The 22,996-nt window shown below is 45.5% G+C and overlaps 1 protein-coding gene across 1 annotated transcript in view; it reads right to left on the bottom strand.

The window, feature by feature from the left end:
* Positions 1–22,996, bottom strand: part of LOC109323707 (zinc finger protein 474-like) — a 44,190-nt gene that overhangs the window by 3,699 nt on the left and 17,495 nt on the right. Inside the window, exon 4 of the mRNA XM_019555402.1 lies at positions 6,958–7,138. Coding sequence (XP_019410947.1) covers positions 6,958–7,138 — 181 coding nt within the window. The remainder of the gene's footprint in view (positions 1–6,957; positions 7,139–22,996) is intronic.

The following is a 22,996-nucleotide window of genomic DNA, read 5'->3' as shown; positions in this document are numbered from 1 at the left end:
CTGTCCACATCCCTCCAGGCTGAAAATGACCCATCCACCACCACCACTCTCTGGGTGCGGCCCTCCAGCCAGTTGGCAACCCAATTGACTGTGTGGGTGTTGACACCACCGTCCCCCAGTTTCTTAATGAGAGCAGGGTGAGAGACAGTGTCGAAGGCCTTCTGAAATCCGGGAAGACTATGTTCACTGCTACCCCTGCATCTAATGATTTGGTTATCTGATCATAGAGGCCACCAGGTTGGTCTGACAGGACCTGCCACTGATGAACCCGTGTTGGTTGCCCCTAAGCATGACATTTTAACAGAAGGGTGTCAAAGATCTGGGTTTGGGGCTGGATTTGGCCCATGGATCCCTATCACCCAGTCCCTTGTGCTGCTTCTGTGTCTGAGATGACCCTCACAGTGCATGCTGGATCAGCCCTGCATGCAGGGCCTTGGAGGAGCACTGAACAAGATGCCGGGTCCAAGATCTGCATGAGCCATGACATCCACCATGGCTGGTCTGGGACTAGGCATGGGGCACCTGTTCTGGCAAGTCTAGGATTCATGTTGCAAGTTGCAACCCTCTGGCCAGTTCAGGACCCATGCTGCACATGGTCTCAAATCAGCTGGAGCAAGCACTGTATGCAACATGAGTCCTGAACCAGTGAGGTGTGGGGCACACGGGCCAGGCACCATGTGCAGCATAGGTCCTGGTGCAGGCACATGCACTGGATCTGGCATGGGAAGGAGGGAGGGAGAGTCCATGGTACTGATTCAGCCTGTGGACCGGCCCTGTGCCACTCATCCAACCTGCAAGGCCAGATTAATTTGATGCCTCTGTTTTAATTAATTGACATATAAAAATGGCACTGTTGCAGACCACTTAGGTGCCCTGCGCCTGAGAACAGGGATGGCTCAAGAGAGGCCCCTAGTGGTGAGAAGGGGGAGGTGCAGCTGCCAGTTACCAAGGCAGCACATGTGCTGGTTGCTGGGGCAACCAGCAAAACCCCCTGACAGGAAGGAGCAGGGCTTAGCTCTTCTTAAACCCAGGCAGGAGGCTAGGGTGGCAGTTCTTCCTCTGGCAGCCAAGGAGTGAGGAGCTCAGCCCATGCAGAGAGAAGGCCAAGGTTTGGCTGCACAAGCCCATGGATTGCTGCCATGAGCTGGAGTATTTTTGCCTGGTAGGGGTTAACTGTTGTCTGACCAGATGGTTTAGCTTTATGTTATAGCCCAGGGGCTTTGTGTTTTGTGTTTACTGTTTAACCAGAGGACTGGGTGAAGCTGTAGGGGTTGGAGGAGGCCACACAGGGACTCCCGAGTAGCGTGGGGGTTCCTGGCACCGGAGAAGGCACAGTGTTTTGGCATTGGCCTAGCCCCGAGAGAGCGAAAGAGAGGGGACAGAGGAGCCTCCAGAGTGCAGAGGAGCCCTGAGAGTGCAGAGGGGTGGCAAGGAGCCCCGAGAGTGCAGAGGAGCCCCAAGAGTGCAGAGGGGTGGCGAGGAGCCCCAAGAGTGCAGAGGAGCCCCAAGGGCAAAAGGAGAGCCAAGATATAACAGGGACAGAGTCAGATTACACCAGCACCATCTGCAAGGCTTGGGCTGCGGTGTAGGGGGGGGAAAGGAGCTGCAGATAGTGCCCCCTGTCATCGGGATGCGTAAAAATGGGCAGCCTCCCGCTAATTACAGCAATCTATTAATTAAATAAGATCAAGGCATGGCAGGCGAGTAAGCAGGCGGTTGGCCCATTAGAGGAGGGTGGAGCCATACCTGGAGAGGCTCCAATAGTGGCACTCCTGTCACAGTGGTGCATTAGCTGGGAAGTGTTTATACGGCAGTAGGCTTTATAAGACGCTGGGTCACCAGCTTGAAAAAGAGGACCCTTGAGCCCTCATGGAGAGGGAAAAGAGGACAAACGCTGACCCCTGGACCAGAGTCGGGGAAACAAGATTTGGATTGGCCACACTGCAGGATCCAGCAGTAGGACAACTGACCCTGCAAGCCAGTATGATGAGAAACACTCGACCCAGCCCACCAAAGCAGGTAAGAATGTGCAGCTATGCAGCCCGAGCTGGCTGTGAAGCGGCAGATGTGTTGCCCGCACCAGTGGTAGAAGTAACCATATAGGGGAAAAGAGTGGTGGCTATGATAGGCTTGGGCTCAGCACAGACTGTGGTATGGAGTGATATGTTACTGGCAAGGGAGATGAGAAGAGTGGATCGTGCAAAGGAGCAGTGTTGGTGTGGGGACCCCCTTGATTTTGACAGGGTGAGGGTCACCCTACAAGTAGGCAGTAAGACCCACTGGATGCTCATGGGGGTTGTAGACCATTTACCCTACCTCGTGGTACTGGGCTGTGACTGGCCCGAGTGGTTAGAAGAAAGAGTGGGCGTGAGGAGCAAGGTGACCACGGAGGAGTTCGTAGGCGAAACTGAGCAACCCTGCCCCGAAGAGGAAGTGGGACAGAGGGTAGATATTGCCCAGCTGGGGGAAGATGAACACTTTCAGCTGGAACAAAGCCTAGAGGCAGATTTTAGGTGGAACACCTCGCTCGGAGAAACAATGAGGTATTGAGGCCGGAGCTGATGAGAACAACCCCGAGGTTCGAGGTGAGGAATGGCCTCCTATACTGGATTGAGCAAGGCAAGCCAGAAGGAGAGGAGGTTGCCCAGCTGTTGATCCCGTGGCAGTATCAACGGGCTTTGTTGAAGGTGGCCCATGAACTTCCCATGGGTGGGCATCTAGACCGGGACAAGACATAAGCACACATTCGAGCAAGGTTTTATTGGCCAGGTATGATGGGGGAAGTTGCAAGATACTGTGTTTCGTGTCCTGTCTGCCAAAAAACAAACCCAAGGCAGCCCACAAGAGTCCCTTTAGTCCCGACGCCTCTGGTAGAGGTTCACTTTGAGAGGGTGGCAGTGACCATTGTCAGGCCTCTCCCTCGAAGTAGCACAGGAAACCAGTACATATTGGTCTTACTGGATTATGCGACACAGTACCCGGAAGCTGTGCCAATGCGGACAGTGTCCGCGCCAAAGTTGGCCAATGAACTCTTGAAAATATTCTCCCAGCTAGGACTCCCTAGAGAACTTCTAACTGATCAGGGAATGAATTTTATGTCACGTGTGTTCGAAGCAGTGAGTAAAGCCTTGGGGATTAAGCATCTGAAGATGGCTGTGTATCATCCCCAGACAGACGGGCTGGTGGAACGGTTTAATCAGATGCTGAAACAGATGCTGAGAAAGTTTGTGGTTGAGAGACCTCAAAATTGGAACAGGATGATACCTCCTCTTCTGTTTGCAGTACGAGAGGCACCCCAGGCCTCCACTGGGTTTTGACCTTTTGAATTATTATACAGCCGGCAACCGAGGGGAATCCTGGATCTAATTAAAGAGAGGTGGGAAAAACAACAGAGTAACGACCAGAACATCATTCAATATGTGATCCAACTGCGGGAATGCCTTGAAGCAGCTCAAAACATGATTTTAGGAAACCTCAGGGAAACCCAGCAGCATCAAGTAAGGCATTACAACCGAGGCACCCAGGAGTTTGACGTGGGAGACCGCGTGTTGGTCCTATTACCAGACAGCAAAAGTAAGTTGCTTGCCCGGTGGCAGGGACCCTATGAAATCATACGCCGAGTGGGGCCTGTGGACTATGAGGTTCACCAGATAAATAAGAAAAAAAAGAAGCAAGTGTACCACATCAACATATTAAAGAAGTGGGAGGCCCGGGAGGGTATGTACCTTGCCCCTCATCCCAAGGAATTAGTTGGGACTCATGTTAATGAAGGAAAGCGGACCAAATGATGTGGAGCTGGCCCTGCACTTGTCAAAAGAACAGAGGAGACAGGCTGCTGAGCTAGTCAAGGAATTCAAAGATGTATTCCGGGGAACCCCAGGGGAAGCTCAGGGTGTGGTACACCGACACCGAATAAAAACTCCTCCGGGCCAGGTGATACGTGAGAGTTGGAGATGGATTCCCCAGCAGCTCCAGGGCCAGATAAGAGCAGAGCTGGCAATGATGCTGGAGCAAGGTATAATATGCGAATCCCACAGTGACTGGCAAAGCTCCATCGTAGCAGTACCTAAGCCCGATGGAAAGATCCACCTCTGCATTGATTATCGGAAGGTAAACTTAGTGGTCAAGTTCAATGCTTATCTGATGTCCAGAGTGGATGAGCTGGTAGAAAACATCGGGCAGGCATGCTACATTTCCACATTAGACCTGACAAAGGGTTACTGGCAGATCCCAGTGGCACCTGAGGATCAAGGAAAAACAGTGTTCGCCATCCCGTGGGGGCTCTTCCAGTTCTGATGCATGCCATTTGGGCTGCATGGAGCTGCGGCTACGTTCCAGTGGCTAATGGACAGAGTGTTGTCTCCTCATGGGGGTTACACCACAGCATATATCGATGATATAATTATATATACGGAGGGCTGGGATGAACATCTCGCCACACTAAGAGCCGAAGTGCAAGACCTAAGGAGAGTGGGGCTGACAGCCAATCCCAGGAAGTGTATGATAGGAAAGGAGGAAACACAGTACCTGGGGTTCCCAGTTGGAAGCGGGAAGGTGAGACCATTGCTGAGCAAAGTGGAGGCTTTACAGAAGTATCAGGCACTTCGTACCAAAAGACAAGTCAGGCACTTCTTGGGGCTGGCCAGTTATTATAGAAAATTTGTACCCCACTTTGCAGACGTCGTCGTACCGTTAATGGAGATGATTAAGGCAGGCTCCAACTAACGTAAGATAGACACCAGAGGCAGAGAAGGCATTCCAAACAGTAAAGGATGCACTATGCTGAAAACCACTTCTGTATACACCCAATTTTAACAAACCTTTCCTGGTGCAGACAGATGTGTCAGATGTGGCCATCGGTGCAGTATTGGTGCAAAGGGAAGGAGAAGACGAGCATCCTATAGCCTACATAAGTAGGAAGCTACACCCGCCAGAGCAGAATTATGCCACAGTTGAGAAGGAGTGTCTAGCCATTAAATGGGCCATCAAAACATTACGATACTATTTATTAGGGTGGGAGTTCACATTGGTTACCAATCATGCACCCCTGCGCTGGTTGCAGAGTATGAAAACCGATAATGCAAGACTCATGAGGTGGGTCTTTAGCCTCCAACCATATTGTTTTAAGGTGGAACACCGCCCAGGAACCCAGAATAGAAATGCCAACTTTCTTTCAAGACAATACGAGGAAGAAGAAGGACCAGAAGGAACAGAGGGACCCCAGACAAGGGAAAGAAGGGGGCATATATTTCGAGGTCCTAACCTCACTGCTAGGAGGCCGAGTGACCCCCTCCAATTCTGGGATCTTCCAGGGGGGTGCCTGTCAGGAGGGGCAGCTGGAGGAGAAAAGCCAAGCTGAAGAAGGGCAACTGGGGTGAGGCAGGGGGGAGGCAGGGAGATGGACTCCCAACAATGAGGATAACGTGTCAGCCACCTTCATTAGGGGGACACGACTTGCCCAGGGCTATCCTCAAGAATATTTAAAACAGGGAGGAAAGACTGGCCTAAGCAGCGCCCTACCAAGGTTGGCTAGTGTGGGGGGACTACCTCTGGTGGGTTACTCCCAACAAATCCCACACAGTGCGCCTTGGGTAAAAGGCAAGCAGGAGGCGCCTAAAAACCTCCACCTCCTATACCTAAATGGCTGATTGCCGGAGGAAACGGCTGAGAGGAGAACCCCAGGCCAATGGAACACATGGCGAAAGAAGTACTCGGCTCGGTGAGTCTGGAGTAAAACGTGGGGAGGTGTGTCACAGAGCACTTAGGTGCCCTGCACCTGAGAACAGGGAAGGCTCAAAAGAGGCCCCTAGTGGTGAGAAGGGGGAGGCGCAGCTGCCAGTCACCAGGGCAGCACAGGTGCTGGTTGCTGGGGCAACTGGCAAAACCCCCTGACCGGAAGGGGCAGGGCTTAGCCCTTCTTAAACCCAGGCAGGAGGCTAGGGTGGCAGTTCCTCCTCTGGCAGCCAAGGAGTGAGGAGTTCAGCCCGTGCGGAGAGAAGGCCAAGGTTTGGCTGCATGAGCCCGCGGGTTGCTGCCATGAGCTGGAGTATTTTTGCCTGGTAGGGATTAACTGTTGTCTGACCAGATGGTTTAGCTTTATGTTATAGCCCAGGGGCTTTGTGTTTTGTGTTTACTGTTTAACTGGAGGACCGGGTGAAGCTGTAGGGGTTGGAGGAGGCCTCATAGGGACTCCCCAGTAGCGTGGGGGTTCCTGGTGCCAGAGAAGGCGCAGTGTTTTGCAGGGTGCATTGGCCTAGCCCCGAGAGAGTGAGAGAGAGGGGACAGAGGAGCCCCGAGAGTGCAGAGGAGCCCTGAGGGCAAAAGGAGGGCCAAGACATAACAGGGCCAGAGTCAGATTACACCAGCACCATCTGCGAGGCTTGGGCTGCGGTGTAGGGGAGGAAAAGGAGCTACAGATAGCGCCCCCTGTTATCAGGGCGCATAAAAATGGGCAACCTTCCACTAATTACAGCAATCTATTAATTAAATAAGATCAAGGCGTGGCCGGCGAGTAAGTAGGCAGTTGGCTCATTAGAGGAGGGCGGAACCATACCCGGAGAGGCTCCAATAGTGGCACTCCTGTCACAGGCACATTACTGTTTTTTTAAAGATCCAAAAAGGTAGAATATCCAAAGATCCAAAAAGGTAGAAAATATCCACAAAGTAACTATAACGAATGCAGTAGTTATGGAGCAGATCGAAATTTGACTGGTTTTCGACTGGAAACTTCTGACAAAGAAAAGGGGCATTACTTGAGAGGCACTGACTACACTTAACTCTTACAGACTTAGTGGCAGAAGAAAACAGAATGCTTAAACATAAAGCAAAATTATCTCCACCAGAAATATATCCCATTTTGACTGGATGCAGAAAATCCCATACAAAATTTTTACTTATTCTTAAAACCAAATTTCTTCTACCACTTTCATCCTCCCTCTTGTTTATTTTCTCACTTACCTTGTATGGATTTGACTTCTGGCTTTTTGGGTTCAGGTCTTCGTAGATGTTTGGGTAGCATGTCATTCTCATTGTGCCACTTTTTCAGACATTGTGGCTCATGGATGGCAATAGATTTAGTTCCATACTCACGGCCACATATGTAACAAATAACTGTTGGCGGCCGTCTTATCACAGGGGGCTGAAAAAAACAAATGCAGTTAAGAAACATCATTGTTTTTAGAATGCTTTGTATACAACTGCTCTTGAAAAGATCTGATATTCTATTGAAATTATTATTTCTATTGATTTTAGTGAGCTTTGATTCAGCTTCAGAAAGGTACATGCACTACTAAATGACTATGTGGAAAAGGTTGACCAGTTCTTTGATCTGAAGTTATTCTATTCTATTACATTCAGGAAGAGCACAGACCAACTGCAGATACTTCCTCAGCCTGATGAAGAGTGTTTATACCCAAAAACTTGCAAAGAAGAATTTTTCCAACTATTTTAATTGGTCTAATACAAGATATCAGATTGACCTGAAGAACCCTGTCTGCCTGTGTCCTTAGACCAACGTGGCTACAACCTGTACCCTTGCATGGCATATATTAATCTTCAGCCCGGAGTGATCAAAGAACTAGTTGACTTTTTCCAAATAGTCATTTAGTAATGCAGGTACCTTTCTGAAACTGAATCAAAGTCCACTGAAATCAATAGAAATAATAATTGCAATACAATATTAAAGCTATTCTATTCTGTTCCACCCAGGAAGAGCACAGGCGAACTGCAGACACTTCTTTAACCTGATGAAGGGTGTTTGTACCCAAAATCTTGCAAAGGAGATTTTTTCCAACTATTTCAGTTGGTCTAATAGAAGTTATTGGATTTTCCCAGAGAACTTTGTATGCCTACATGCCACTTAGTAAACTTTAACTAGTTTGTTATATAGAATTCTACACCCAATCACAGCTTCCTGGCAAACCGGCATCATTGATTTAATCAACTTGTTCTCTTGGTCAAGTTGCTTTATGAAACCCTGTTTCATCTTAGTTGGGGGAGTTGCAGGCAAGTCATAGCAAGGCAGAAACACATGTAGTTAAATGTCTCAATTCAGTTGATGTGTCGAGTGATATGTTGACAGTCTGTGAATCTGAAACCCTTTTTTTATTCATAAAAATGCCAGAAATAACATGGAAGCCACAGTAAAAATGTCTGTAGTTACCCATTTAGCATGTTAACTCTGCCCTAGGGAGACTAAGTGTAGAAACAGACACTGCCAAATGAAGCAGCATCAGCTCTACTTGGACTTATGTGCTTCATTGGGAGAACGTATGTTGCTCATTGTCTTGCCTGTTCATGCTGCAGGACAACAGGCAACGTGTTATTCTGGAACTTGAGGAGCCCAATCTTGCATATGCTGGGAACTTCCTCAGAGAATTGGACCCCCTGGGGAATCTGTCTGGCTTTTCCCGCTTACAGAGATGCACCCTGGAGAATCTTGGGGCATGTCTTCCTAGGCAGGGAAAGGCAGCATTTCCCTGGCTGCAGACATACACCCCGGGGTCTCTCTGGTGAGCCTCCTTAAGTGGAGAAAGCCCAAAGTTTCTTTGATTACAGAAATGCACCCCAGGCTTTCCCTGGCACATTAAAGAATTCCCTAGATGCAAGGATTGGGTCTTTCAAGCCTCCAGAGCACCTACCCAGGGTCACTGCATAGTGCAGGCAATGCCAGGGTGACTGCATTTTCCCACTACATGCAAAGAGATGTCTGCTAGTAAAAAACAGCACGCTCTATTGCCACCTTTGTCATGCCCAGAAATTGTGGGCATTTGTAGCATGATAAGGGATATGGATGGCTGTTTGCTTTATCTTTGTCATGCCATAAATTTTTTATGGCAGCACAAGGGCCAGGAAAGGTGATATCTGTTTCCAACCTGAGTCTAAGAGCAGAGCATAGTTAATCCATCATTGCCAATTCAGCCCTTGGCATCTCTGTAAAACTTACCAGTCATGAGTTTTTTTGGTGATTGTGGTACTTGATTCTTGAGAAATTTCAGCTCAGTTGACATCAGATAGCTATGACATTTGCTGCTGCTGGATTGAAACTGGTGCTAAGTCAAATAATTCAATTATGGATCACGAAAGGAAATGGAAATTTTCTCTTTTGCTCACTGATATCAATATGAATGTTGTCATCGACTTCAATGAGAACAGAGTTGGGCTGTAAATAAGGATGTTTTTACTCTGCAGATGTTTTGTTTGTGGTAAAAAAATAGCTCTACTCATAAAGAAATAGGCAGTCAGGTTCTACATTTGGGTAATAGAAAAGTACTGTTACTGTTCTATTTGGGTAATAGAAAAGTAGTGTTACAAATTATAGGCTAGACTGTACATTTGGAACGTGCCTCACTAGGTGTGGTGTGCCTACCATGCCAGTGCTGCCTTAGAAGTTAGCCCTCAGATGCATTACATCTCAGACGCATCATAATAATGGGCAGAATTTATTTATTCCCTGTTTTTTTGCTCAGGAGGGATGAAGAGAAAGGATCTACTTGCACCATGCTCTGGTGGAGTGCGTCTTACTTGGCTGAGCAGGGATGAAAGATAGGGCACAGTCTAATCCAACATTTGCTGCTTCTTTGTCAGACCTTCAGTTTATTTAAGAAGTTCCATGCAGCTCTTCTTACACTTAAGCCCGAAGTCTGAAAATGTCATTACTGCATCATCCATCTAAGCTTTATTTCCTGTATCACAGGTGGGAACCCTATTACATTAAGAAACTAAATACTACTCCACAAAGCAGTATGTGATTGTTGGGAAAACTTTGTCTTTGCTCTAAAGATTGTAATGCACAATCAGAATAAGTCTTAAAGAAAGACTTTTACTTCAAAGAAACGCTGAAATATATTGATTCTTTAATCTTATATCCCTTCGTCATCTTAATTTTTTTTTAGCAATTTCTTTAGCCATGTTTGATAATAGATTATTTTTATTCTAATAATATGTTCTTTTCTCTTCCCATCTGTAATATAGTGAATTTATACTACTACTACTACAATGCCTCCTTTATCTTGTTGTTATCAATACCCCTCACACCATCTGCTATTTCACCGTTTGACCTGCGACATCTTGTGTTTTGCTTATTTAGTGTAATACTCAGACTTACAAGCTCTCTACATGTTCGCTGACTTGGCAAAAGGACTTCAGGGTCTGATCCAAAATGGTTTGAATGCAAAGAAGCATCTTTCTTTTCACCTCAATGAGTTTTGGTCCAGGCTGTTAGACTGTAAGCTCTTCAGGGCAGGGGGGTACGTACATTTGTGTATATTTATGGTATGCTATGAATACTTTTAAATAAAAATGCTTCTTGGCTTGGTTCTTATTGACACCAAAGCCCATTTCTGGCTCTGGCCTACTCTAGCCAGGTCCTTGTCATTTTGCCAGCTAAGCTACATTTACACCAACATTAAAGCTTCTTTTATACTGCCTCAATGGTATAAAAGAAAAAAATACTACTTTCAATTTATTTGGAATGGTTGCTTAAAAAAATTGAACTGTGGAAATTTTATCTCCCGAAGGGGGAATAATTATATCCCAAAATGGCATACCTGAACCCTTACTACAATATATTTTATCCCCTTCTAAAAATGTGGACTGCATAGATAATTTTAAAACAAAAAGTGAAAGAAAATTCTCTTCACTAATTCCAGTAACAGCTCCTTATTAAACTATGGAATCTCAGTGACGAATGGGTTTGTTTGGAAATGTTAAGGCTACTGGCGTTCAACATTCATTTACTTTTTCCCCTCTTCAAATCAGTACTACCCAAATGTCACATCTGGAAAGATCATTGTTTGAAATAATATTATTTTTGGAAATTACCAGGTGTCAGTTCAAGGAATTTTCCAACCCAGACTACTCATAGGCTAGGAACTAGACTGTCTGCTATTTACTGTGTATTTTGTTTTTTACCATTAAAGAGAGCAATAACAGAAAAGACCTGTTCCTGAGAAACACGTCCCTATAAAAATACCTACAAATACTTGGCCAAGTGCCTAGGGTTTGTGTGTGTTTTAGTTATTTTTAGTTATTTGACTCAAACAAATAAGCAAACAAGGGTGTTTGTGCACTGCATATTAGACACAAGGGTAATATAGTCAAAATTCAGTCTGTAATAGTCCCAGGAAAGCTAGTGCCAATTATTGGGTTGGGAACATGTAAAACTCTAGGTCTGATTAAGAGAATGGATGCCACTGAAAGGCTAGAAAGCAAAAACATAGAAGAAGAGTTTTATGATGTATTTAAAGGCATAGGGAAACTGTCAACTGAGTACAAGATAGAATTAAGAGAACCAAATACTCCCACCATACATGGTCCCAGAAATGTTCCCTCTTGTACTAAGGGAGAAATTGAAAAAGGAATTAGATAGGTTAGTTAACATGGACATAATAGGAAAACTAGAGCAACTAACTGCTTGGGTTCATTCATTATCCATAATAGAAAAAAAGATGGATTCTTGAGACTGTGTCTGGATCCTAAGCAAATGAACAGGTACATCAACCGGGAGCATTTTCCTATTCCTGTCAGGGAAAAGTTTTTTGGCAACATGGCAGAAAGTAAATATTTCTCCACTTTGGATTCCTCTTCTGGGTTTTGGCAAGTTTCCTTAGTAAAGAATTAGCACTAGATTATGTACCTTCAATACACCCTTTGGAAGGTATTGCTTTTCTAGGCTTCCTTTTGGACTGTGTTCTGCATCTGAATTATTTCACAGAAAAGTGCAACAAATTTTTGAAGGTCTTAATGGAACTATGGTTTATATTGATGATGTATTATTTTGTGGAAATACTATGGAAGAATGTGGCTTGAGGTAAGAAAGGCACTAGAAAGAACTCACAGAGCAGGTTTGAAACAGAACCAACAAAAATACAAATTCAGGGTGAAAAGGAATAACATAAATGGGAGAAAAGCTCTATGAGAAAGGTTGCAAATCAATCCTGCAAGGGTTAAAGACACTACAAACACCCCACCCGCTACAGCTAAGGAAGAAGTGCAAAGATTACCGGGAATGATCAATTTAGTAGGGAAATATCTATCTAACATTAGCAGAGCAAACCAAACACCTTAGGTCACTCCTACATAAGAACACTCAATGGATATGGAAACATGAACATGAAACTGAATTGAAAAACTTGAAGGAAAAAATAATGAAAGCTCCAGTACTAAAATACCACAACCCTAAAAGACCCATTTAATTGCCAGTAGGTGCTTCTAAAGAAGCCATTGAAGCAGTTTTGCTTCAAAAACATGGGGATAGCTGGAGACCAGTAGCATATGCATCTAGGGTACTCTCTAAGTTAGTGTATCTATATACACAAATTGAGAAAGAAAATTTAGCTCTGGTATATGGCTGTAAGAAATTTCATATATTCATCTATGAGAAGGCTGCGATAGCTGAAACTGATCATAAGCCTTTGGTAAGTTATCAGACATGCCACCCACATTACAGAGACTTTTCTTTCAATTGCACATATATAATCTAGACATGTAGTACATGCCAGGAAACAATCTACTTATTGCAGATACATTGTCCAGGGAATATGATACAATGGAAAATGATAGAATTCCAGACAAAGACATAGTACATGTTAATCTAATTAAAAGAATGATTCCTGTCACAGATAACATGTGGGCACTAATTACAGAAGCTACTACTCAGGACACTACATTGCAAAAAGTGATAAGACCTATTTGTGCTGGTTGGCCTGGAAAACATATACTTAGCCCCTACTCTCAGTTCAAGGAAGACCTGTCAGTCCTGGATGGTATTTTGTTCAAAGGCTCATGACTTGTTGTTCCAGCAGTGCTAAAGAAAAACATGTTAAAAAGAGTACATGAGGGGCATCTAGACACTGAAAAATGCAAAAGGAGAGCAAGAGGTGCTCTATATTGGCCCAGCATAAATAATGACATAGAAAATGGTGTTAGGACATATACAACATGCCTAAAGTATAGATAAGTGGAAAGAAAAGAGCCCATGATGGGCATAGAGGAACCTGTATCTCCTTGGTATCAAGTGGACTTAGTCATGCATGCAGGAGAAAATTATGTATTAGTGCTGGATTATTATTCTGAACTTGCTGACACTATCCTGAAATTGTATTGCTCAAAAGCACAACAGCAAACCATGTCATAAATCAAATCGATTTTTGCTAAACATGGGATTTCACAAATTGTGAGAACAGACAATGGACCTTAATTCAACTGTCTTGATTTTATAGGGTTTGCAAATAAATATGGATTCTGTCACAACACTCCAAGTTATAAATACCCACATCCAATGGTCTGGTGGAAAATGAAGTACAAATAGTGAAGAAATTGTTGAGAAAAGCTACAGATTCACACACTGATGTTTACCTGTCACTCTTAAATTACAGAGAAACACGCATGAAACATGGATTGTACCCCAGTAGAAATGCTGTTTAACAGGAAACTCAAAACTAGGATGCTAAATCTTGTGGATGATGCTCATCAGAATGAAAAGCAAGACGTGAAAATATTAAAAAAATTCAACAAACTCAAACAAAAATGGAACTATGATGTGGGTTCCAGGCAGAGTACAGTTGTCTGAATAAACAACTTTATCATTCTATAAGCTTAACTCCTTGGTCTTCTGAGAACAACACAACATGTATTAATCCCTTGTGCATTTCAATGAGGTTTAGATAAACTGCCCCTATGGCCATTTTGAAATGCATAGGGGCTTAATACATGTGATAGTGAGGCGACGCTGCGGCATTCTAATTAGAACATGGAGCAGACTCAGTTAATCAAATCTGCTCTGACACATTCTAATTAGAATGTGAACGAGCCCATCTACGGGCACCCACAAGATTGTGTGTTGAAGAGAGAAGGGACTTTCCACTGCTTGCAAAGATAACATGCTAATATAATAATGGGCTTAGTCCATCTGTCTGTCTGTCTGTCCATAACACTCTTGGAGCAGTCTGACTGGTTACTGAAACAACCAATCAGAGTGCTCCAAGAGCATTCTGGACAGGAGGTGGCAGCAGTGGTGCAGTGGAGTGCCACGATGATGGTAGGGATGGAGGAGACAAAGTAGGAGGATGAGGCCAGCACTGCTGGCCTCACCACCCCCTTGCCCTGCTCCCTGGAGGTGGCGGTGATGGCACGGGGTGCTGGCTGAGGGGATGGCGGGGAAAGGTTCCCACCCCTGCTCTTGGGAGGTGGCAGTGGGGCAGCATGGTGGGTGGTGGTGCTCTGTCCCCACCCGTCATTCCTGATGGGCAAATGGATAGTTCCTTAATAAAACTCTTTCAAGACTTTCTTTGTCCATTCTTATTTACCCTTTTTGTCTTTATATTTACAAGTAACTTCTAACAAACTGACCAAATCTGTTCCTGTTAAAATTAATGGAAAGTCAGTTATTGACTTAAAGGACAGGAGCAGGAGCAGGAGCAGGGCATGCTATGTGGAAATACATGATATTTGAAGGCATTTCAATTTTTTTTCAGTGGGTAAATAATGTTGTGTTGGAGCAGGTTATGCTGTAAAGTTTTTATTGGAACAAAGAAAGCTAACAGAACAGATTCTGTGTTAGGATGTATGATACTACAGAAGAAAGACATAGCTAACATTTGTATTTTGTGGGTAGATATTACAATAGGCAAAAAAAAAAAATAGGCAGCAGATGGCAGCACCAGATGCTAGAGATAGATACTATAGGATTTTAGGACTGAAGTTATCATTTTCTGTTGCAAAAGAAATGATAAAAAGAGCATTCATATCAGATACTATTAATCTGCATAGTAAGAGTTGTGCATTCACTGGCTCAGACCTCGGTTTAAAGAATATAATACTTGCTGTCAGCAGTCCCTTGATATGAAATGACAGAATGTAATACTATGCATTACAATATAATGTAAATGGTATGCAAGAATAGAAATCTCTAAACTGATTTGACTCCTGAAAGCCAGTTAGGCAAAGGCTGTTGTTTGCTTTACATACAGTTAGACTTGACTGATTCAACTGAGTCCATACATTGTATTTTTGTTTGCCATCATTTGGATTAAAAAAGCAGTAATATACCAGGTAAAGTATTTTGCTCCAGAGGCATGAGTTTAAGCTTCACTCTGACTTCTACTGAAAGCTATCTTCAGGATTTCCAGCTGTAAATGGATACCTGGTCATTCAGTTTGGGAGTGCTGGGAGTGCTATTGGCTATAAAACCTGATGTGCCTTAACTATGGTAGCCCAACAAACCCAGGGGCTTGAATATTCCAACAGGCTTTATCTAGAGTTGTATGAATGCTTTGGTAGAGGCTGGGAGTGTCTAAATGAGATGCTAAATGCACGGTAGACTAATTCTACTGCACATTAACGCATCATGGCAAAAGTCATGCGAATGTGCTAATGCACAGTAGAATTAGCCTAGTGCGCATTAGTGTCACAAAATAATTGTGTTGGCAATACTGTGCAGTAGTGCTGATTACGGCACATTAAGTTATTACCTGTTTAGTACCTGTTATTACAGGTACTAAACTTAATGCGCTGTAGTTACAGCACATTAATGAATGTGTAGACATGCTCACTGAAGAAAATCAGGACTAGCACAGGAATGGTGGCTCACATCATCTGCTCCTAGTTTCTATGTGCTACTTTGGGGCTGCGAAGAAACCATAGAGCTATGCTAATCAGCTGCTACAGGGTTCCCTAGTAAGAAGATCTCTAGGTAGCAAAGACTTCCTATAGCCACTCTGATCTGATTATCAGCACAAGAGGCCTGGCCAGGGGGAAGGTGTGGAACTAGGGATTACTAAACCTCAGATAGCAGCAGCAGTTGTAAAGGCTCCCTTTGACCAGTGACTTTAGGGCAAAAATTAGATAAGCCCTGAGATTCTTCAAATGAATGCTTGCCCCAGAACTAAAATATAGAGGCATAACTGGCCAGTACTGCACCCTGGGCAGTTGCTTCTTACCACTCTCCAGTTTTCTTGCAGTGCCTTCAGCTCTGGAGGTTCCAGCACTGGGGAAAGCGGAGCAGTGGTGGCAACGAATAAGTGTCTGGAGGTTTGCTGCTGCTGGGGGATATGGTCCCTCTTTTTTGCCACCAACATGCATGCCAAGTAACCAAAATAACACTGGTTTTCAGTGGCAAAAAATGAGGTGACATCTTCTCCCAGCAGCAGAAATTCCATTTCCCAGAATGTCTTTCACTCTCTCTCTCTCTCTCTCTTATACACACACCCATCTGCTACTGCTGTTGCTCTGATTCTACCCTACTAAATATGGAGCTGGAAGCTGCAGGGAAGATGCAGAAGGTAGAGAGGAAGGGGAACAGATAGTGAGACCATGAGATGTCCCCTGCTTTATTCTCGCATGCTCCCCTCCTCAACTTTAGGCAGAGCCTCTGCCTTGTGCCCCACTTGCCCACCCCCATCCTTATACTAGTAGGCTCTCTAGAATAATTCTCCTTACCAAGAATGTCACTAAAACCTGGTGTTTTTCTCTTCATCTCCCCCTTCTTTCTACCCCAAAGACATGCCCTAAAGCAGCATTCCCCCAAACGGACATGCTTGGATGCAGTCCCTTGAATTAACACAGTATACTGACTATATATTGTATTTGCCAAACTACTCTTGCTGCCTGCCCAACACTCATCCTCCTGGGAGCAAAGGAGTTTGATATTATATAATCAGCCATAATTTATTTACTCCTAATATATTTTTCACTGGTCATATCTACCCAAGATGTTTACTGTGCAGTAGATTAATTAGCTTTGCATTAAGTATCTTGGTGTCTACATGTGTGCCCCTGTTAGGCTGGAGTAAACTAATTTACTTTGCACGTAAATTACAAGTACTGTCCTGCTGCAGAGTAAAAAACTTTGCACCAGCAGAACATGTGTAGACAGTGACGCAGCTGGCTGGGGCATGAGGATGCTTTAGTGGTTGCTGACCAGCTAGCTCCATGCTGAATGCCCCAGCCAGCCCTTCTGCAGCAGGGTGAGCTGAAGGGGCCTGCTGCCAGCCAGGGCTAATCTAACCTGGCTCAATGTGCTGCAGTCCTGGGCACAAGTTCAAATGGCAATAAACTCTGGAGTTTATTGTTTCAGAGTTTATTGCTCTCTGGCATATATTTAGGCACATATTGTTCTCCAGAGTTTATTGGTTTGCATTAATTGCATGTATACACATGCCCCTTGGTAGCAAACTGAAGAGGAACTGGTTAGGTGAACAAAAGAACTTGCTTGAAAGGCCAGCTCTGTAGATGATATATTTCTTTTGCAATCTTTTTGCTATCTTGATGTCATCTAGCACATCCATGCTCTGCTTTCTAAATTGATCCATTCCCATCTATGCTTCTCAAGTGCAGATTTATATATAGAATAATGGCTCCATAAATTTAAAAATACTTTCATTGCCTTTCAAAATCTCTGTGTTGAAGGTGCTCAATTTACAAATACAAGATTTTATTTTCCAATGGCTAGAATTCAGCCTCATGTTTGAAAATGTAAGTGGGCTTTGTGGGCATGCATGTGTGTTTCGTCACTAATAACAAGGTTCTACAGAATAAACTACAGTTAGTCCTACCTATACACTGTACTACCCCAGCTAATGCCACTGGGGTTGAACAGCTCTAACTGACCAAACTAAGCAATGCTGTTAGTGGTGGTGCCAAGAAAGAAAATAATCCACTTCACTTCATTTTGGCTCCATTCGTTCTACAATGCTCCAGGAGTACAAAAGCAGTAATAACTTATGTCAAGTCAGCACAAGTAATCTGCTGAACAAGAGAGTGAGATGTTCACTTTCTGTACCACATTATACTTTAAACAATTTTTCCCCCTACAGAACTGAAATACAGCTATTCTTTTCTGATATTAAAAAACACCTATCCTTTCTTTTTTCTTTACAAATATATAGTAATGTCCAAGCGCAAACTTAACATTCTTCACTCATATGTATTGTAATAGCAACTTTAATTGTACAGTTACACTGCATTTCAGAATGATACAAGCTACAAGTTGAATGGAATACAATGAGGATGCATACTTTTCTCTTTTCAATACATACAATGTAATATTTGCATTATTTATATGTCTTATGCCACTTGATCATGATAAAGAGAAACGGTGTTGTGAAATGGGCCTGATACACCAATGAAACTTATGATCTTAATTGGCCCCAATTAGTACAATATCTGAGCATCTCACAATCAATATACTTATGTCCTCACAACACCCCCACAAATTAAGGAAATGCTCTTGCAACACAGGGGCTAAGGTTAAGCTCTGATTTTAAAGGCTATTAAATGTTGCTCCATTTGCGGGCCTAAATGATCTAGGGCCAGTCCAAGTCAGCCTTGTAGGTGCCCCACTTAGATGCCTCACTTCAGGAGTGTGATTCAATCAATTAAGTGCCTAGACATTCTATACAGTGAACAGGGAGACATAAAGGTGAGCCAGAATACCAAGATACTCAGTGGGGAAGTGCCTACAGCAAACCAGTAGGAAATGGAGTGTGTCTGCAGAAAAGGACCTGGGAGTTAAGCTGAATATGAGATAACAGTGTGCCCTTGTTGCCAAGAAGGCTAACAGCATACTAGGCTGCATTAGAAGCATTGCCCGCAGATTGAGGGAAGTGATTATTCCCTTCTGTTTGGCACTGGTGAGGCCACATCTGGAGTACTGTGTCCAGTATTGCCCCCCTTACCTTCCCTGCAAGAAAGGATATGGACAAATTGGAGAGAGGGCAACCAAGATGGTTATAGACTGGGGAACATATAAGGAGAGGCTGATACAACTGGGCTTATTTAGTTTGGAGAAGGGAAGACTGAGGAGGGACTTCATAGCAGCCTTCAGCTACCTGAAGGGCGGTTCCAAAGAGGATGGAGGTAGGCTGTTGTTAGTGGTGATGGATGACAAAGCAAGGAGCAATGGTCTCAAGTTGTGGCAAGGGAAGTTTTACCTAAATTTTCTCACTAGGAGAGTAATAAAGCACGGCAACAGACTATCCAGAGAGGTTGTGGAATCTCCATCCTTGGAAATTTTTAAGACCTGGGTAGATAAAGCTTGGCTGGGATGATCTAGGTGGGAATGTTCCTGTTTTGAGCAGAGGGTTTGACTAGATGACCTCCTGACATCCATTCCAGCCCTAATTTTCTATGAATCTAGACCCTAGTGTCACGGGGACACTTGGGTGCCCCGTGTCTTGGAGGAAATAAGGGCAGCTGCTACACTTTAAGGCCGCCCAGGTGCCGGTTGCTGGGGCAACCAGGCAGGTCAGGTGACCTGAAGGGAGCAGGGCCAGGCCTTATAAACAGCCCAGGCCGGAGCCAGAGAAGCAGTTCCCTTCTGGCTGCTGCAGGAGCAGGAGCTCTGCGGGGAAGCTGAGCAGCCTAAGTCGATGGTTGTGGCCTGACCACCCTGACCGGCTGCAATGATGCGGGCAAGTGAACCCTATAAGAGACTGTGATTAAGGAGCTGAGTGAGTGTTGTGTTATAAGCCGGTAGGCTTCTTGTTTGTGTTGCAGCTGCTTGGCTCATAGTTTTGTTATGGTCAAACCGGAGGACCGGGTGAGGCTGTAAGGGTGTGAGGAGGCCTCACGGGAGCTCCCTAATAATCTGGGGGTTCCTGGTGCCCAGCGGGGCACAGCTAGCAGTGCCGGGCGGGCACAGCTGTTTGCACCAGTGGGGCGCGTGTTGAGGGGTGTTGACCCCCGCCCTGTGGGGCGAGATGAGAGAGAAGCCCTAGTAGGGCAAGGGACTGAGACAGTGGTCCTGGGGGCCAGGCACGGCTGCGGCCACCTGAGCCCCAACCAGGTGTAGGACCAGGAGAAAGTCCCAGAGGGCTCCATAGTGCTGGGGACTCTAGTGCCACAGTGGGCACGGCCAGCGAGCGCCGTAGAGGTGCTCGGTGTATAGGGGTTGAGGCCCCAACCCGAGAGGGCGTGCAGTGCGGGAAGCGAGAGATTGAGGCCCCTGAGGGGGCAATGAGCGCGAGAGGCACGGCACAGGCCCCAGAGAGGGTGAGGGAGCGCGAGAGGCATGGCACAGGCCCCAGAGGGGGGCAACAAGCATGAGAGGCGCGGCACAGGCTCCAGAGAGGGCGAGGGAGCGTGAGAGGTGCGGCACAGGCCCCAGAAGGGGGGCAATGGGCACGAGAGGCACGGCATAGGCCCCAGAGGGGGCAATGGGCGTGAGGAGTGCGCACAGGCCCCAGGAATGGGCGCAAGTAACCATCAGACACCCAGTGGGGTGTGGACTAGAGAGGATCCCGAAGGGTCAAGGGGGTAAGGCTCAGGCAGTCTGATCCTGATTGGAAGAGTATTGCCAGCGGGCCCGAGAGGGCCAGCAAGTCCAGGGGCGCCAGAGAAGGGGCGCCAGGTGTGAGACAAGCCCAGGGGTGCCAGAGAGGGGCGCCGAAGGGCAAGGACCCAAGAACATCCAGGAACAGCTGCAAGGCTTGGGGCATGCTGAAGGGGAGGCAGGAGGCATGCATTGCCCATAAGGCTGGGGTGAGAGCACCTCACTAGGAACAGAGGTAACATCGGCGCGGTGTCAATGGTGCAAGTAGGCAGCCTCCTATAACTGAACTCAGAAGATCAAAGACGTGGCAGGCGAGTCGAGGGTGCTGGATCACCTTAATTGACACGGCAGGGGGCGCTAGGGAGCTTCAAGGCCGCTCCCAGGTCCCACTCCGTGACACCTAGGACTAGGGACAGAAGTGACACATAAACCAGTTTAAATGATCAGAAACTGGTTTAAACCTGTAACAGAATAGTTAAAATAGCTGAAATGGGTTTAAGATAAACCTGGTTGAAAGTAGTATCAGACTTAACTGATTTAGGTCAAACAAGTTTATGAAACTTCTGTCCCACACCCCTTCCTGGTTCAAGTTAAATCAGAGTCCCCCAGCATTTTGCAGACCTGGGCTGGGCTATCTGTTCCAGAAAGCAGGGCTAGTCCCACCTCTCTGCTCTCTAGCAGTTAGGGCTGGCTCCCTTTTCTACCCTTCCCCCTGCCCTCCTGGCAAAATCTGGCTGGGTTCTGGGGTCAGGGAGGAGAGTTAAACTTCTCTTCCCCCAAGTACAGAGCTGCCTTGCCCTGCCCTGCCCTGCCCTGTGAAACTTACTGCTGACCAGTGGTGATGCGTAGGAGGTGTTCGGGGGTGCACGGGTATCCCCTGAGAGCGTTGGTGCACCCCCTGACAGCCAGCACTTCCTGGTTAGATGATGGGTAGGGGGTCAGGCGGGAGTGCTGGTGCCCAGCCTGAGAGCTCCCACTGGGGAGTGGGGGCACCAAGAGAAGCACCACTGCCACTTTTGGGAGCACCGCTGGTGCTTTTGTGTCAGCAAGATTGGTCGCAGGAGACTCCCACCCCACCAGGCAATGAGATTGGCCCAGGAGGCACCAGTCACCCATGCCACTGACTGTAACTGTAGAGTACAAATCCCAGAGGCACCTGGAAGCAAGAAGAGGAAGTAATGAGTAAATTTGCAGATTCCTGGTGTTGTGATTCTGGACTGAAAATCACAGAGACCTTGGGGCCATGCTCTAGTGCCCTCTGGCTTCTGGCCTGAGCCACTGCAGGCATGAGGCTGCAATTTCTGAATCAAAAGTCAGTATCTGTTGATTTGCTTATTGGTTCAATCTTTGCAGCTTAGACTAACCTGAAAAGACTGAATCAATTCAGCCTTGGGCTTTTTGACTGTCTGTACTTAGTCCAGGTGTCTGACTTAGGGCTGCAAAGGAGAAACTTCTATAATCTCAAGATTCAGAGTGCCCTGATTAGATGTGTTGACCCATTTGACAGCACAGCTAAGTTGAGTTCATTATGAAGCACTGAAACTTTTTTCCCCAGTCTTGAATATGGTTGGCAATGGTGATGTTGCTGCCCACCTTTTGCCCAGTTGCCACATAGAGAACTCACCCAGGAAATAGGAGAACTTAGGCTGACTTCAGGTAACAGCAAACAGAGATGGCAGTTGTATACCTGGGTGACCAACACATGAACCACTTTTGAGCATTCACAGTAGCCCAAGGCTAGGTTCCAAAAGATTTTTCAGTCCAGAATGTAGGTGACTAATGAGTCTAGGCACCTCTGCAATTTTGCAGCTGCTAGAAGGGGTGATTGTTTCGACTTAGATGCCTAACTTCCATGTAAATCTTGTGTATGTATTCACCAGGTCCATTTGGTTCTAGTCTGTAAGACTGCTAAATCATACTTTCAGAAATGAGGGAAGCATTTAGGAAACCAAGTCCCATGAAGGATTAGGTCCTTTATTTAGATGCCTCACCATGAACCAACAAGTCTAACCCTTATTTTTTTAAATCAAACCTTAGAGGATGCAGAAATGCACTCACAACAAACAAAGAATCCTAGCTATTTTATCAGTGTTCATGTAGGGTTTTGCTAATAGGAATTGGCCCTGTCAATCTTGTTTCCTGCATCAATTGCAGTGGAAAAACTGTGCAATCTGTGTACTTATTTGTTTGTTATGCTCCGAGTTGCTGGCTTTGAACATACAAGCTCCAGTGAATTAACACAGAGTTCCATGGTTAAGTATAACATTTAAAAAAAATGTAAAACAGCTGAAATGATTAAAGGATAAGGAAACATTATGGTTCACATTAATTGAATAAAAAAAATCTGATGTCTGTTTGTTTAAACATGTTAGAAAATGCAAATCCACCTTAAAGTAGCACAATAGAATCCTAACAGATACTGGCCTCTTGTGGTTCCCCACAGAAAAGTAGGAAGTGGGAACTTAGATGTCTCGTTTTAACAGGAAAGATGAAAAGAGGAAGAAAAAGGATTGAAAATTCTGTGATTTCCCATATGCACACAATATTCCTCTCCACTCATGGCTCGTCTGGGAAGCATCTGCAGCAAAAAGACCTTTTTTAAAGCAGATGGCTTTGAAATTAGGGTGTGATGAGAATTTATGACTTCAATTACCCGGACATCTCGTGGGAAGATCACTCAGCTAAATCTGAGCGGGCGCAAAGCTTTCTCTCATGCGTGGATGACCT

This window comes from Crocodylus porosus, unplaced genomic scaffold (genome assembly GCF_001723895.1).
Source record: "Crocodylus porosus isolate Cpor-Errol unplaced genomic scaffold, CroPor_comp1, whole genome shotgun sequence".
Lineage (NCBI taxonomy): Eukaryota > Metazoa > Chordata > Crocodylia > Crocodylidae > Crocodylus > Crocodylus porosus.
This window is presented reverse-complemented; position numbering and strand designations above follow the sequence as displayed.